This window comes from Podarcis bocagei, assembly GCF_964188305.1.
Source record: "Podarcis bocagei genome assembly, chromosome: 15".
Lineage (NCBI taxonomy): Eukaryota > Metazoa > Chordata > Lepidosauria > Squamata > Lacertidae > Podarcis > Podarcis bocagei.
The window spans coordinates 12,736,122-12,753,934 of record NC_138141.1 but is presented as its reverse complement, the minus strand read 5'-3'; the positions used below and the strand labels follow the sequence as shown (position 1 = coordinate 12,753,934).

The 17,813-nt window shown below is 45.8% G+C and overlaps 1 protein-coding gene across 2 annotated transcripts in view; it reads right to left on the bottom strand.

Moving 5' to 3' along the window:
* The window catches only part of ROBO4 (roundabout guidance receptor 4), a 106,528-nt gene that overhangs the window by 86,641 nt on the left and 2,074 nt on the right, over positions 1–17,813 (bottom strand). The window contains exon 1 of one of the 2 annotated variants that reach the window (XM_081171617.1): positions 8,015–8,465. The exons of the other annotated variant lie outside the window; for it this stretch is intronic. Coding sequence (XP_081027743.1) covers positions 8,015–8,081 — 67 coding nt within the window. The 5' untranslated portion in view covers positions 8,082–8,465. Of the gene's footprint in view, positions 1–8,014; positions 8,466–17,813 lie in introns of those variants that run through there. 2 annotated transcript variants of the gene reach the window in all.

Sequence of the window (17,813 nt, the reverse complement as noted above, 5' to 3'; positions counted from 1 at the left end):
TGCTAAGCTGCAAAATGTACGGATGTTGGGTAAGTCACTGTGTGCCTAACCTACAGGGGTATTTGGATGATAACAGCAGGATATTGTGAACACAGCCTCATTGGAGAACCGGATACCCTTGACAATCTTTACACATAATATTTGTGTAAGGTTGTCGTCATGCTGTAGTTCACACAGCCACCAGCAGGTGCTGCTGCAAACGACAGTATGATGAGAGGTCAGTGCCTCTACTGGCCACTTTCCTCCTCCACTGGCGGCTGTGGAAGTGGACTAACAAAGGAAAGAAAGCCTTTCTCCCTTCCCCACCCCTACACCAGCTTCTACTGCTGCTTCAGCAAGCAAGGAAAAAGTCTGCATTTTCAGGCCAACCTGATCACTGCACCAGCTATGGCAGAAGGATGAATGAGCCCGATCCCTGTGGCAGCGGCAGGCTGGTGCACAGGTTAGGCAATGGGCCCAATGGCATTGTGCGATGACGGCAAGACCAGATCCCAGACTGCCTCAGAATGTTCCACTTTGGGGGCTTCAGCCTGGGCTCGGCTGTTGAAGGACTTGCTACCTTGCTTCCTGCTCACGCAAAGGATGATTTCAGTGCCAATGGCATGGTGTTAGTGCCGCCCTGCTGGTGGGTCAGAGGGAGACCAGTAGAACAGCACTTCCATTTAATCCAGCCCCTACCCCACCCTCCCCTAAGGGAGTTTGAATTGCTCTGCCTCTCCCTTAGAATCAGCTCTCCATCCAAAAATATCAAAATTTCAATGATGCATTGCGAGGGTTGCTGAGAACATGAATGTGCCTCAGACATTTCAATGCTCTAAATAACATCACTGTCAGAATCAACAACATAAATTGGTCCTCTTAGACGGCAAACCTATACATACTCCCGGGATTGATCCCATTAGACTGGGTAGACAAGTACAGTATGGCACGCTTGCTCTCCTTATCTCGGTGCCTGTTAGTAACCGCAGTCCATTTTCTAGCCTCTCTGTTTAATGTGAAGCACAATTTTCCCAGCCTTTCAAACTTCTAAAATTTAATGAGAGATGGAGAAAGCCCCAGCCATTGATTTAAGCTTTCTGTAGAATGGCACTCTGCTGCTCCACAGCCTCCGAGAAGCAAACTCATTGTTACTGAGGCAATACGTAGTAATCCCCTCAGAGCTTCCTGTGCAGAATTTCCTGACATTGTCCCCTCGGAAGCAGCAGAAAGTCAAGGACCTTCAGCCACAAAGAATGGACCGGTGGGCCTCTAGGCACCCTTTGAGATACAATAACCCTTTCCCTCCCCCTATTTCCCAGTCAAAAACTCTGCTTTCTGCAACCTGTCTCATGCAAATGTCCAAGTCCAGTAGATAGATAGACAATTTATTATGGTCGGATACCAGCTTATAGGGACGTGGGTGGCACTGTGGGTTAAACCACAGAGCCTAGGACTTGCCGATCAGAAGGTCAGCAGTTCGAATCCCCGGGACGGGGTAAGCTCCCGTTGCTCGGTCCCTGCTCCTGCCAACTTAGCAGTTCGAAAGCACGTCAAAAGTGCAAGTAGATAAATAGGTACTGCTCCAGCGGGAAGGTAAAGGGCATTTCCGTGCGCTGCTCTGGTTTGCCAGAAGCGGCTTAGTCATGCTGGCCACATGACCCGGAAGCTGCACGCCGGCTCCCTCGGCCAATAAAGCGAGATGAGCGCCACAACCCCAGAGTCGGCTACAACTGGACCTAATGGTCAGGGGTCCCTTTACCTTTACCTTTACCAGCTTATAAAACACACTTGGGAGACTTGACCTGGCACCACCATCTCCCGGAAGTCCTCCAAGTCCAGTATTTTCTAGAAGTAGATGTGTTGCACAAGACACCTCTGCCACTATTATCATGCAACCCTTATTCTCCTCGCAGAGTTACAATTCCCAGACTTCCCTGGGAAGAGAGGTTGACTATTAAACCACTCCAAGAATTGTAGCTGTGTGAGGGGAATGGGGGATCTCCAACCAGCGGCATTGCGTGAATTCACAGCTCCTGGGGTAGGCGCATGTGTGCTGGGGGGGGCAGAGGCACGTAGGGTGAAGGAACCGGGCACAGCACCCCAGCCCTCACCACTGGAGTGACTCTGCCCTGCACCGCAGCCAAGCAGGGCTGCGCTGCTCCACCTGCTTGCCCATGCCAGGAGGGGGAGTCTGGCCAAACAACGTGGCACATGGCGGGCCCAACCAGGTGCCCCCAAGCCAGCACCCCCAGGACAGCACTGCCTGCTGCTCCTCTCAATGAGCCTCGGTTCCTCCAACACCCGAAGAGGAGCACCTCACAGGGGGGCTTCGTACCCCTCAAAAATCCATGCCCAGGTCTATGCCTCACCCCGCGCTAAGCCCCTGCTCCTAACAGCACTCAGTGCCCTTAGCAAACTACAATTCCCCAAATTCTTTGACGGAACCAACCATTGCTTAAAGTGCTATGATACTGTCTTAAATGTATAGTGCAGACAGAGACCCAGAAAAATACTTTAATTCCCCCTCTCCCCCCAGTCTTTTGTTGCTGGACTTGGCTATTTGAAGTAAATGAACTTTTCTCAAGTTCAACCCACCCAGAAAGGTCGTTTTCCCTTTCTTTGCAAAAATGTTTTTCCCCTGGTGCTACCACTGAAGCTTCCTGATTCCCCATCTTTCCCACATTCACCGAGCATGACGGCGGGCCGGTGTGTAACATTTCAGGAATTTCCTGCTTTTCAATATTTGTTTCTAAAGAAACATCTAAGCATTCCACCCCACCACTTTTTCATCTGAGCCCATTCAGATTCTGTATTACCATCCCAACAAGAAGCAGGAAATGAGAGCACTGGGCAACAGGATTTGGGCTAGGTGGAGGAAAAGAGAGGGATGGGAAGTATTCATCACTTGGTACAGTGGCTGCAGGTTTCGACCCCCAGAGTGAATGCTGGGGGGGGGGCCTTTCTTCAAAAGGGGATGTGCATTAGCAACAACTTTGTAAAAGTGGCAGTGTTGCTCCCTTTTAGCGTTCTAGAACCAAAGCTCCGTCATCACACGGCAAAGCTTTTCAAAATAAGAAAGAAAGCATTTCATCATTTCCATGAAATAAACACAAAGAAGGGAGCAGGCAGCATCTAAAATAAACAGCTCTCCTATTATTGCTGATCATCTGAGCAAGCTAATGTGAATTAGTAAGAAAAGCAATGGTTGTTTTTGACCTGCGCAGTTCAGGACCCCTATATCGAAAGGGCTGCCATTCTGCCTATGAACCTGCCCAGACCCTGAGATCATCATCTGAGGCCCTGCTGTGCAAGCCCTCCTTCGAGGAAGGCCGGGAGGGTGCAAATGAGAGAATGGGCCTTTTCTCTAACAGCGCCCTGTCTATGGGATGCTCTGCCCAAGAAGGTTGGCTTGCCACAAACGTTGGAATTGTTTTGAAGCCAGAGACGTCTTTGTTTTCCCAGGCATTTGGGTAGTGCCAACAACTGAATGTTTGTTTTGGTGTCCATTTGAAGCTGGATGGGGTGGTTCTCATGGAAATGGACCATTTTATGACACTGAAATCTATTAGGGATGAGGAAATCTGTCCAGTTCCTTGTTTTTCTAGTCCTAAGTTTGGTTCTCCACATTTCTCCACTTCTGGGGTGCCTCAGGGTTCTGTCCTCTCCCCCATGCTTTTCAACATTTACATGCAGCCGCTGGGAGAGATCATCAGGAGGTTTGGGCTGGGTGTTCATCAGTATGCCGATGATACCCAGCTCTACCTCTCTTTTAAATCAGAACCAGTGAAGGTGGTGAAGGTCCTGTGTGAGTGCCTGGAGGCGGTTGGAGGATGGATGGCGGCTAACAGATTGAGGTTGAATCTTGACAAGACAGAAGTACTGTTTTTGGGGGACAGGAGGCGGGCAGGTGTGGAGGATTCCCTGGTCCTGAATGGGGTAACTGTGCCCCTGAAGGACCAGGTGCGCAGCCTGGGAGTCATTTTGGACTCACAGCTGTCCATGGAGGCACAGGTCAAATCTGTGTCCAGGGCAGCTGTTTACCAGCTCCATCTGGTACGTAGACTGAGACCCTATCTGCCTGCGGACTGTCTCGCCAGAGTGGTGCATGCTCTGGTTATCTCCCGCTTGGACTACTGCAATGCGCTCTACGTGGGGCTACCTTTGAAGGTGACTCGGAAACTACAACTAATCCAGAATGCAGCAGCTAGAATGGTGACTGGGGGCGGCCGCCGAGACCATATAACACCGGTCTTGAAAGACCTACATTGGCTCCCAGTACGTTTCCGAGCACAATTCAAAGTGTTGGTGCTGACCTTTAAAGCCCTAAACGGCCTCGGTCCAGTATACCTGAAGGAGCGTCTCCACCCCCATCATTCTGCCCGGACGCTGAGGTCCAGCGCCGAGGGCCTTCTGGCGGTTCCCTCATTGCGAGAAGCAAAGCTACAGGGAACCAGGCAGAGGGCCTTCTCGGTAGTGGCGCCTGCCCTGTGGAACGCCCTTCCAGCAGATGTCAAAGCGATAAACAACTACCTGACATTCAGAAGACATCTTAAGGCAGCCCTGTTCAGGGAAGTTTTTAACGTGTGATATTTTACTGTATTTTTGGTTTTTATGGAAGCCGCCCAGAGTGGCTGGGGAGGCCCAGCCAGATGGGCAGGGTATAAATAATAAATTATTATTATTATTATTATTATTATTATTATTATTATTATTATTATTATTATTATTTCCACATCACTTTGCAATTTATTTTTTTAAGTCGTCATGAAAAATCATCAGCATTTGAGTGCTAATGCGCTCATTTATTACATAGAATTTTGCCTAATACTGTATACAGTATTTCGCATAGGGGTTCCATTCCTGGATCCCATGTGCATCAGTAAGTACATATTTCTGTGCCCCGCCCGGTTACGCTCCATTATGCCCTGCCCCACCCCCATTCTGCCCCATTCCACCCTCTTTCAAGTCCAAAAGGACCTGCATGTTGGCGATCATGCATCATTTGGACACACGTAAAATAGTCCCTGCCTGTACACAACTGGCAAAGCAGATTTTCCTAATATAGTCATACCTCGGGTTACAAACGCTTCAGGTTGCGCGCTTTCAGGTTGCACACCACGCCGAACCCGGAAGTACCAGAACGCGTGACTTCTGGGTTTCGGCGCTCGCGCAAGCGCAGAAGCACCAAATTGCAACCCACGCATGCACAGACGCAGTGCTGTGGGTTGCGAATGTGCCTCCCACACGGATCATGTTCACAACCCGAGCATTCACTGTATAATTAATTTTTCTATGTTATTTTCATGAATACTTGCATTTTAATGCATATGTGCATTTCCCCACACATTAGTTTGCTGCATTGCAAAATCTGGAGAAGTGTGAATTTCAAAGGATGTGTTTGTCAACATCCTATGCCCTTTTGAAATGTGTTTTTTTTGGGGGGGTTGTTTTTGTTTTGATTGTGTATTTTGTGGTTTTATACAGTGGTGCCTCAGGTTACAAAAACCTTGGGTTACAAACACTTCAGGTTACAGACTCTGCTAACCCAGAAGTAATACCTCGGGTTAAGTACTTTACCTCAGGATGAGAACTGAAATTGCATGCTGGCGACGCGGCGGCAGCAGGAGGCCCCATTAGCTAAAGTAGTACCTCAGGTTAAGAACGGTTTCAGGTTAAGAACAGACCTCTGGAACAAATTAAGTTCATAACCAGAGGTATCAGTGTATTTTGATTTTATTCTGTGAACCGTCCTGAGACGTGCGGGTATAGGGCAGAAATTCAACAAGTAAAAATAATAATATTGCTTCAGAAAATGTGAATTAGGTTCACCCTTAAATGTAAACTGTACTGAATTTTTTTCCCATCACTGATTCTATGTTTTCAACATACTTATGTGATTCTCACTATTGCATTTTTACTTGGCAAATTGCTTTGGGATTTTTGTAATGGAAAGCAATATATCAATTGCGGGTGGCAGTGTGGGTTAAACCACAGAGCCTAGGACTTGCCAATCAGAAGGTCGGCGGTTTGAATCCCCGCGACGGGGTGAGCTCCCATTGCTTGGTCCCAGCTCCTGCCAACCTAGCAGTTCAAAGGCACGTCAAAGTGCAAGTAGATAAATAGGTACCGCTCCGGTGGGAAGGTAAACGGCATTTCCATGCGCTGCTCTGGTTTGCCAGAAGCGTCTTAGTCATGCTGGCCACATGACCCAGAAGCTGTACGCTGTCTCCCTCGGCCAATAAAGCGAGATGAGCTCCGCAACCCCAGAGTCGGCCAAGACTGGACCTAATGGTCAGGGGTCCCTTTACCTTTACCTTACCTAACACCTTGAATTGCTACAGTTCGCTTGTCCATCTAAGGTCAGAAACAAAAACCACCCAGGTGACTACATGTGGTATTTGCTATCATTTTAGTCTGTAAATGTTACATGAATAAGTGTGCTGTTTTATGCATTGTTTTGACATTTCTTTCCATTGAAATGCATGGAAGTTAATTACATAATTATTGGCATAATTATATTAGTTTTGGCCACAGCACATAGTAAAATAGCAGAAGCTGAACTGTAGCAGAGCAGAAACAGTGCCGATTATGATGGGCTCAGGACAGGATGAAAATCACTGCCTCCTTACATTCTTAGTCTCCAAACATCCTAGAACGCCAAACAAAGCAAATCCAGATCAAAAGATCACGTGTTCTTAGATCTCACTGTGTACCAATGGCAAATTAAATATTTTGTTTTGAGCTCCAGATGTGTTGTAACTACTTGCACAACAGTAGTGCAGTAATATTAAGCATATCATGGGACAGAATTCTGAAGGCAAAGTTAAGAAGACAAGTGTTTTTTTATCACAGCTCCTGGGGGATAACCTAGCAACCAAAATTTCCTAAATCAAGCCAATAGTGCTCAGGGGAAAGTTAGGATTCAGTGGGCTCACTTTATATTTGCCTTACCTACGGTACAATTTTAAGCATATTTATTCAAAATTTGGAAGGAAGCCCCAGTATGTCAAGTGTGGCTTATTTCTGACTTACAAGTTAAGCCCTGTTTAGGGAAGTTTTTAATGATTGTGTTTTAATGTATTTTTAACCTTCTGTTGAAAGCTGCCCAGAGTGGCTGGGAAAACCCAGCCAGATGAGCGGGGTGGAAATATATTATTAATTATTATTATTATTATTATTATTATTATTATTATTATTATTATTATTATTATTATTACTATTAATTGTGTTAGGACCACAGCCATAGCAGTAAGGCCACTGAACACAGCGTAATTTGCACATTTACCTAGGACAAACCCCACTGAACACTTGCAGAGGGACTGACTTCTGACTCAAGTAAATATGCCAGAGTTTTCACTGTGAGTGAACATAGCTAAGATCTGGCAGTGCATTCCATTCCAGGCTTTAAAAATGCAGAGATTTCTTTTTAATCAATCAGTTTGATGATAGGTTTTTGTTTTGCAAACGAGAGGAACACGACCCAGGATCCAGATGACATTTGCAAAACATCTCACATTTTACGGCGGGGTGCCAGCGTGAAAAAAATGTTGGGAGGGGGCCCAGGTTAAGCCCCGCCCTGCATAATCGATCACATGGTGTGGTGCATGCACACCATTTGAACGGAGGTGCGTTTCAACTTGGGGGGGCAGCCCCCTCAAATATTTTATTGGGAGGCTGAATCGTGTTACTGGGAAATTCGGGGTTCCTTCTCCTATAAATTCAGGGGGTTGTTGCAGCAATGAAGAGCGTTGGGGAAGCGAGCCCCCCCTCTTTCAGGCTAGTCTTACAGGGCAATCTGAAACATGTTAACTGAAAAGCACATCCTTCTTGCTTCAATAGACCTCACTCCCACATAAGTGTGCGCAGGACCACAGCCTTCGCCATAGTTTTCCAAGTACACTCAGAAAGTTAATCAAAGATTCTCTCCTTTCCATTGGGCTGGGAGGGGGTGGGGGAGATCTGCCCTCAGATTCTAAACCCCTTTGACTGCATAAGTAAAAACTTCCCCTAGCCCGGACGGATCCTGATCACTTACCTTGCATCAGCAGAAACGCTGCCCAAACTATGAGCTTCTGTAGCGCAGGGCTCACCGCTCCTGCCATGCTTGTCTAGTTGCAGAAACTTCTTCTTGATGGAACTGGGTAGCCAGGGAGACTGGCTGGACCCTGCACTCACTTGCCTCCTTTTCTGCCGGTCAGTTCCACTGGGGGCTTTTGTTGTCTCTCTGCTCCAAGACGCACAAGCATAGGGATGCTGACACAAACAAGTTTGTCAGCTCCAAACGTTTCATCAAGCCACTTCCTCCCCTCTTGGTATCAGTGCGTATTTTCCTGGACTGTTCTCAGGATACCGGAAGGGGTGGGTGTGAATTTCAGGTCCTCCTCTCCTCCAGCTTCTTGTCAAAACTACAGCTGCTGGAAGACCCCACACCAGAAAAAGGACTGTGTGCACCAACTTTCCTGTCCTCCCCCCCCCCCCGTAGGACCTGGAATCTGCTGGCTCCTAAGTCAAGGAATTGCTCTCTGTCTTTAAAAAGTTCCCCTCCCCTCCCCTCCCCTCCCCGCCTCTTTTCCTTCAATTATATCTACTTCAGCCTTCCTTGTGCATAGACAATGCTCTGAAAATATGAAGTTTTTCCCAGAATGGGAGTGAAGTCAATGGGTTTTATTTAGCTATCCAACAAGCAATGCAATTTGTAAGTGAATAATATTTTTTTTTAAATCTAAGAAAGGGTTGGCCAAACTATGAAGGCATACATTTCAAAAACTGGCAGAGGGGGGGGAACAACCCCCCTCCACATTATTGCTTTACAGTAAAAAAAGGATCCAAAGGAGTCCACAAAATACGAAAACCACTTCCAAAAATGCAAATGATGTTTGAAAGCTTTGTTTCGAATATTCCGCTTTCTTGTTTTTAAGCAGATTCTTAAATTCCAGCTACGCTTGATCAAATTGTCCATGGATTCCTCTGATGGATTCTTGTGAGAATCCCTAATCGTCTTAGCAAGAACTTTCTCGGCCACTTGAGAAAGCTTTGTATCAAAATATAATTCCCCTCCAATTAAAAGCAAATGGTACATTTTAATCAGTATAAATGTGCGCTATTTGTAGCAAAGTTTCACAGAGTTGGAAGGGACCCTGAGCATCATCTAGTCCGACCCCCCTTGCAATTCAGGAATATGCAGCTGTCCCATACAGGAATCGAACCTGCAACCTTGGCATTATCCGCACCACGCTCTAACCAACTGAGCTTGCTGTGCAACATTTCACTCTTCACGTATTAAATTTCATCTCATTTCACAATTCCTTGCATACTAACATAGAAGAATAACCTGCTTCCTATGTAAGATACTTCATTTCATTCCTGGTCCCTGCTTTCTGAACTTCCCCCACCCCAAGTGTCAGCACTCCATGCCCACTGAGTAGGCCCAGTCCTTATGGGGCTGGTTTTCGGTTTACCCCTTTTTTAGGTGTTTTTCTTTTTATCTAAAGTTCTTTTGTGGGTTAATTCTGCAAACCATGGGTTTTCTCAATGCCTGCTGATGGTGCTGTTTGGGCTATTTTGGATGCAGGTGGTGCTGTGGTCTAAACCACTGAGCCTCTTGGGCTTGCCGATCAGAAGGTCGGTGATTCGAATCCCTGCTTCTGTTGCTCTGTCCCAGCTCCTGCCAACCCAGCAGTTTGAAAGCACACCAGTGCAAATTGATAAATAGGTACCACTGCGGCAGGGAGGTCAACAGCATTTCCATGCTCTCTGGCTTCTGTCATAGTGTTCTGTTGCACCAGAAGTGGTTTAGTCCTGCTGGCCACATGACCCTGAAAGCTGTCTGTGGACAAACACCAGCTCCCTCAACCTGAAAGCAAAATGAGCGCCGCATACCCATAGTCACCTTTGACTGGACTTAACTGTCCAGGGGTCCTTTACCTTTTCACATAAGAATTGGTGTTCAGAGAACGAGCTCACTATTAGCACGGGTGGTGTGACTTTCCAATGTATGCACCCAGTTTCCCCAGAACTTTTGAGTGTTATTTCTAATCACCGTGATAGGATCTCTGTACCAAAGAGCTATGGCAATGTTTTCTAAACTCGGGTCTCCTGCTGTTTTTGGACTACAACTCCTTTTCAAGCTGCACTGGCTCCCGGTGGAGTACAGGGTCAGATTTAAGGTGCTGCTTTTGACCTTTAAAGCCCTTCACGGCCTAGGACCCTCGTACCTACGGGACCGCCTCGCCTGGTATGCCCCACGGAGAGCCTCAAGGTCCATAAATAACAACACCCTAGTGGTCCCAGGCCCTAAGGAAGTTAGATTGGCTTCAACCAGAGCCAGGGCCTTTTCAGCACTGGCCCCATCTTGGTGGAACGCTCTGTCTCATGAGACCAGGGCCCTGCAGGATCTGATCTCTTTCCGCAGGGCCTGTAAGACAGAGTTGTTCCGCCTGGCCTTTGGATTGGAGCCAATTTGATTCCCTCCGCCCCCTTTTTCTTTTTTCTTTTCCTTCTCCTGCAATGAGGCTCCATTTTAATATTTTAATGTTCCATTATTTTAATGTTGTATTTTATTTTTGTTTTTAAGTTGTAATCACTCATCTTGTTTTTATTATTGCTTGTAAGCCGCTCTGAGCCTGGCCTTGGCTGGGGAGGGCGGGGTATAAATAAAAAATTATTATTATTATTATTATCAGCCCCAGCTAGCAGGGCCATTGGTCAGGGATGATAGGAATTGTAGCCCGAAAACAACAGGAGACCCAAGTTTGGGGAATACTGGGCTATGGCATATCAACTGTGAGTTTGAAGGGGATTTTTTCAACAGCAGTTGCTCATGGCACAGGACAAACACATGGCTTTTAGACACCCTTTCAATTCCAACAGCTGTTCGCCGCCTAACACATGGGGCTGCTGTTTGAGAATCACTTGTCCATGCTCCACCCACTGTGCTTTAGGAATGTAGAACTAATTCTGCGGTCCTCAGAAGAAAGTCTCTGTGGTATGGTGGTTAGGGTGTCAGTTTGGGGGCTGGAAGAGCAAGGGTTCAAAACCCCACTTGGCCATGAAGCTCACTTGGCAATCACTGATAGACTTGTTGTGAACATAATATGGAGAAGGGGAGAACCCAAGCTAATCACATTAAGCTGCTAAGGGGAAAGGTGGGGAGGTAGATGCAATAATCATTCAGATGCAATACATCCCTATTCATAGATTGTGCACCTTATTGTCATACAAAATCTTGCAGCCAGCTGGAATTTGCCAAGGTCCTCTGAACAGACAATGGCAGGATGTTGCACGCAAGTGGCAGGAAGTGTTATGAATGATAAACCTAAATAATAATAATAATAATAATAACATGTTTAAGGAGAAGCAAATTGAGCCACAAAAGGCCAGAATCATAAAAGCATGAGGACAAAGGTCGGATGTTTGTGTTAATCACAGAAAACGTGTGCTCCCTCTTGCGATGGGAGGGACAGCCAACACAATCGGATACACCTTACTAATTTAGCATTGTTTTGTAAAGAAACTATCTGGAGCAGCCAAGACAAAATCTAGGCAGGTGTGATCAAATAACAAGCACTTATCTTATTCTAGCCTGTCTTTGGCTCAAGGTCATTCACCCTGACCCTGAAATGAAGAGCAGCAGCTAGGAACACGTAGACTTGGCAATTTCTGCTTCTCATCTTCCCAGTCTTAAGTCCAGTTCTCCATATTTCAACATCTGTTGGTGATTTTCTTTTTAATAATAATAATAATAATAATAATAATAATAATAATAATAATAATAATAAAAAGCCCTCCTGAAAATTCATCAGGATTTCAGTATGAACTTCTCCTGAAATAAACATTTTTGTATGCCATTTTGCCTAATTTACGCAAAGTGTATTTCCCCCTAGCATAATGCTTTTTAAAAATGTTCCCCTGCCCGTTAATATATGTATTTCTATGCACAGTTGGTCCCAATATATGCCCTTTTAGTACATTTTACTTGGCTGGAAAACTGCATTGCAAAATTCGGCGAACTGCAAATTTTGAAGGATGTTTGTCTTTTGGTTCATGTATTGTTTCAGAAAGTATGAATTAGGTTAGTTAGCCTTTAAATGCAAACTGACACACATGGGGGCCAGGAACGGGACCCACACACAAAATGGCCATTGCCTATACTTTTGATGAAGAAGAGACTGTCCCATCTCCAATAGAGGCTGCTGCTGCTGCACTGTCAAAGAGTTTTGATTGTTAAAATGTTTCTTCCCTGCGATTTCCAGTCATTGGTTATACTCCTGCCCGATGGCGAGAACAAGTCACCTCTATCTTCTGCACAACAGCCCTTCAGATATCTGAAGGCAGCCTTTTTTGCCAGCTGACCTAGTGTTAGGAATTCCTATCTGGTTTTTGTTGTCTTTTTTCCTGTTCTGTTTTTAATGTTCCATAATATAAGCTTATTAGGACAGCCAAAACTGTTATAAGGGACGCGGGTGGCGCTGTGGGTTAAACCACAGAGCCTAGGACTTGCCGATCAGAAGGTCAGCAGTTTGAATCCCTGCGACAGGGTGAGCTCCCGCTGCTTGGTCCCTGCTCCTGCCAACCTAGCAGTTTGAAAGCACGTCAAAGTGCAAGTAGATAAATAGATACCACTCCAGCGGGAAGGTAAACAGTGTTTGTGTGCACTGCTCTGGTTCGCCAGAAGCGGCTTAGACATGCTGGCCACATGACCCAGAAGCTGTACGCCGGCTCCCTCGGCCAATAAAGCGAGATGAGCGCCGCAACCCCAGAATCGTCCGCAACTGGACCTAATGGTCAGGGGTCCCTTTACCTTTTAAACTGTTATAAATACATCCACACAAAATCCTGGGAATAGTGGCTTGTTAAGGATTCTAAGAGTGGTTAGGAAACCCCTATTCCCATCAGAAAGTTCCAGTTTCCAGAATGGTTTAACCATCAATCTCTCTTCCCAGGGAACTAGGGGAATTGTATATTGAGTGCCATCATTGGGTTGTATCCCATGCTAGTCCTTCTCATTGATGTTAGTGGGACTAAGGTGAGAGTATGAAATTAAAAATAATAATAATTGCAGTGCAGAGTGCTTCTGTTGAAGGTTCCATGGAGTTAGCCACACGCTTTTCCAGACCCCACCATTCCATTCCCTCAATTTTCCATTTCCTCTGCCAATAAAAACTCGGTGTTTTGTAGCCAGTGAGCATCCTTGGTCCTCTTTGGACACAGTGGAGGGTTGGGCAGAGTCCACACCCTGATGTGGATTTAAATAATTTCTCCCTCTCTCATCACATCAATCATTTGATGAATGGATGGGGGAAGGTAGCTCCCCTGCTCAGCTGGTTTGCACTGATCCACTGAGGAAGGGCTGTGTGCATTTGCAGATGCAGGATTGTGCATGAGTGAGTGGGAAGGGCAATTTAGAAAGTGTAAGATAGCCACACCCACCCATTGGTATTCAGACCAATATGGTATATAGCACGCCTTGTTTTCAGCAGGATTACATCACTGTTCACTAATCAAGTTGAAACAGCTTTATTTCCCTGCCACCCACTGATGTTTCCAGAAAGCTAATATAACTTTTCCAGAAGGTGTGCTGTTTTGGAACCTAAAAGCAGCAGCGTGGAAGAGGTTAAGTTTATTTTGGGGCCTTCCCAAAAGGCCTATCTGAATTACTCATCCTGATTTAGCACTTTCCACTCCTGCGGAGGCAAAGCTTCCATGAGAAATGGTTCCTGTTATGTTTGGGAAGCAGCCACAGCTCTAAGGCAGTCATGTGTCCTGTTTTACAGAGTCCTCTTTTTCAAAGAGTCCTCTATTTGAAGAGTCAGATTCTGGTTTAAAGAGGAAGGACCGTAAGAAGGGAGACAATAGACCTTGACGTTGCCCATCAACAGTGAGCACATGGGCAGGAGATAAAACAAGCATGCAGGTCGCATGGTCAGAGCGATCTTCCCCACTGTGGTGAGATGGTTGGCATTTCTGCTTAAATTATTTGTGTATTTATTTAAATTATGAACTGCTTCACGCAAAACACCCTGAAGCAATTTAACAAGGAATACATCATCAGGAAAAACAACAGCAACCTTATAATAAAAACAATTCTGGGTCTAATACAGGCACAGTCTTGGAAGAATGTTACTGCAGTGGTACCTCAGGTTAAGAACTTAATTCGTTCCAGAGGTCCGTTCTTAACCTGAAACTGTTCTTAACCTGAGGTACCACTTTAGCTAATGGGGCCTCTTGCTGCCACCGCGCTGCCGGAGCACGATTTCTGTTCTCATCCTGAAGCAAAGTTCTTAACCCGAGGTACTATTTCTGGGTTAGCGGAGTCTGTAACCTGAAGCATCTGTAACCTGAAGCATCTGTAACCTGAAGCATCTCTAACCCAAGGTACCACTGTAATTGTTTCTAAATGTGTATCTATAGATATAAATTAGCATGTACTGTACAAATGTTATGCTGACTGGTGATATACAATGACTTCTGCCCCTTTCCACACAATGAGATAAGTGCTTTGCATGCAGAAGGACCCATGTTTAATCTCTAGCATCTTCAGGTAGAGCACACTATGGTAGAAGGTCAAGTGTCTGATACTCTGGAGAGTTTCTGCTAATTGTAGTCCAGCCTTATGCAAGCTGCTGTCCTCCAGATGTTGTTGGCCACATCTTGCATCAGCACCATCCAGCATGACCACTAACTGGGGATGCTGAGAGTTATGCTCCAAAACCTCTGGAGATCTCCAAATAGACCAAGGGTCTGTCTCAGTTTGAGGCATGTTCACCTCTACTTTCAACTGCAGCACTTTCAAGTCATTAAAGAGGGAGTCCGCATTACAGGGAGACATCCCCCCCAAAAAAAAAATTATATCCCATATAAATCCCTGGAAAGAAGGATTGTTGTCAAACCAGTCTGAGAACTGTAGCTCTGGGATGGGAACAGGGGTCCCATAACAACCCTCAGCACCCTAAACAGCCATGGCTTCTCTCAAAGAAACATGGGAAATGTAGTTTCTTAAAGTTCCTGAGAGTTGCCAGAAGATCCCTAATCTCCTCCCAAAGCTACAATCCTCAGGGTGGTTTAACAACAATCCCTCTTCCCAAGGAAATCTGGGGTTTGTAGTTCTGGGAGGAGATCAGAGATCTCCTAGCAACTCTCAGGAACTTTAACAAACTACACTTCTCATTTTTCTTTGAGGGATGCCATGGCTGCTTAGAGTGGCAGGATACTGCTATGAGTGGGGCCTAGCTTAGTTTCACTATCTTCAATGAGTCTATGAGTAGGGCTAATGTTGGATACAACCCAATATTGGTGACTCAATATCCAATTCCCCCAGGTTCTCTGGGAAGAGAGATTGGTGGTTAAACCACTCTCAAAACTGTAGTTCACTGGTGGGGGGGGGGGCAAAGATCTCCTAACCACTACCAGCACCCTTTAATAAATACTGTTCCTGGGATTCTTGGGGAAAACCATGGCTGTGGTATAATGAATGAAATGCACAGGGCAGGATTTTGTTACCGTTATTGAGACATGGGCTGTTCCAAGCTGCAGTTTGTCCAGGGATCCATTAGGTGGCACTTTGAAATTAGCCCAGAAACTACTGAAGCCCCTTCATATGATGCTGGAAACATATCCTAAAGATGCCTCCTGTCTACCGAGCTGGTAAAAATGTGGCCCGCCTACTCCCAAATGCTGCAAGGGGGAGTAAAATATATGTGTGAGCATGTGTGAGCCATACGCAGAGCATGCATATACTTGCTATGTGTCAGGGAACTGCCATCGGAGCTAGAGGCGGAGGGAAGGCTCCAAAGGGATGCAGGAGAGGGTCCCAGTAGGGAGAGAGGCAGCCCATCTGCTGGGGAAGGAAATCAGCATAACACCAGTGGAGAAGGGGGGCAGATGGGGGAATCGGAGAGGAATCTCCAAGACTCTTCGCCGGAGACCAGCGGAGAGAGTACGGGTACTCCGCTGCCCACACCCTCCCTGCGCAGAAGACTTCCGCACAGGGAGAGTAGGAGGAGACTTGGTGTCAAACAACTTTTATGCTGGAAAAGGTTTAAGAAACACCCACTGACGGATTCTGCCAGCGACTGAGACAGTCACGATGCTGGAGGCTGTTCAGTCAGAAAGGGTTAACCAGGTAACCCTGCCAGGAGTGGCGGCAACTTACGCACGAGCAACCCCTAAACCCATTACAGCATGCATTGTGCAAATTCCCACAATTAATTCAACTACAAAATTATCTTCCTGGCCCAAAAATACTGAGGTGACCAACTGAAATTTAAAAGCCTCAGTTAGCATTCACATGATCACTCATAGTCTTTCAGTTGCTTTGGGGTAGCAGTTGCCATTTGAAGATGCATGTTGACACGTACTGCTGCCATGTAAGGCTGTATACAAATGACACCTTCGAATCACATTCCTTCCCTGAAAGAACTCTGGGCCCTCTAATTTGTTAGCCCATAATTATTTGAGGGTTGCATACATCCTATACCTTTAAAGCACATTCAAATCATGTTTTCCCCTCTCAAAGAATTCTGGGCACTGTAGTTTACCCGTCACAGAGTTACAATTCCCAGCAACGCTTAACAAACTACAGTGCCCAGAATTCTCTGGTGCAGAGGAATCTGAATTGAATGTGCTTTGAAGGTATAGAGTGCGTTCAGCCTATGGTAGCTTTGGAAGGTGCATGCGCACAGAAAACTTGTGTGAACATGAGACCCCTCTTAGGAAACACAGGCTAGCTGTGAAGTGGTTAGACACTGTAAATCACCCCAACTTTGTTCCGCCAAGCTGAGATGCAGCTAATCCTACAATCCCTTGTGCATAGGAACGGTCCCTTTCCCATGTATTAGGCTTGCAAATTAAGGCCCCTGCACTCTATAAGCAATGCTCTGCGCTTTGTTGTATTCTGTTATCAAACACTGGCACAATGGCCTAGTATCAGCAGCAAAGTGCTACATGAGGCACAGGGCATAGCGTGCATTGCGATGGCGCATTGCGATGGCCTGTGACCCTTGATACACGTGACACAACAACCTCCCATTGATTCCAGAAGAAGTCAAATGTGAGAGAATCAGATTTCTTCTCTGAAAGTCACGTGATCACTCCATTGAGGCGGTTCCATTCCAACCTGTACTTTGCAAAGGGCGATTCTTGTATTCAAATGACTAGGGATGGGGGGGGGGAATATGGCTCGATTCACATTTAAATGCAAACCAACCTAATTCACACTTTCTGAAACAAAAACAGAGCCATCCTTCGAAATGTGCATTCCTCTGAATTTTGCAATGCAGATCTCTGGCCAAGGAATGTGTACAGAAATGCATATAAAAGAGTAGTGTGCATGAAATTGCATATATTAGTGACAATAACAGAGAAAGATGCATTTTATCAAGCATCATATAATTCATAATTTCACCAAATTAATTAATTAATTAATTAATTACTATATTGCTATAAACTTGTTACTACAAGATTTCAAGATTTTGCACATGAATATCACTCAGTGCACCTTGCGAACATGGTGCGTGTCATACAGCGATTGTAACACACCCCTCTCTGATTAACAATTATCACATCTGCTAGAGCCAAACTTTTACACAGATTCGTTCCATTGGGGATAAAATCAATAAAGCAGCCTTCCCCATCCCGGTGCCCCCCTAAAGGTTTTGAAGCACAACTCCCCTTGCTCACACCCAGCATGTGTTGGCCATGGTGACTGGGACTGATGTGAGTTGTAGCCCAAAACATCTGGGGGATCTCAGGATGGGGGTAGGCTGAACATAAAATGGAAATAAACAAAGCGCTCCATACATTTCCTTTGGAAACTAAAGTGTCACGGCAGCAATTGA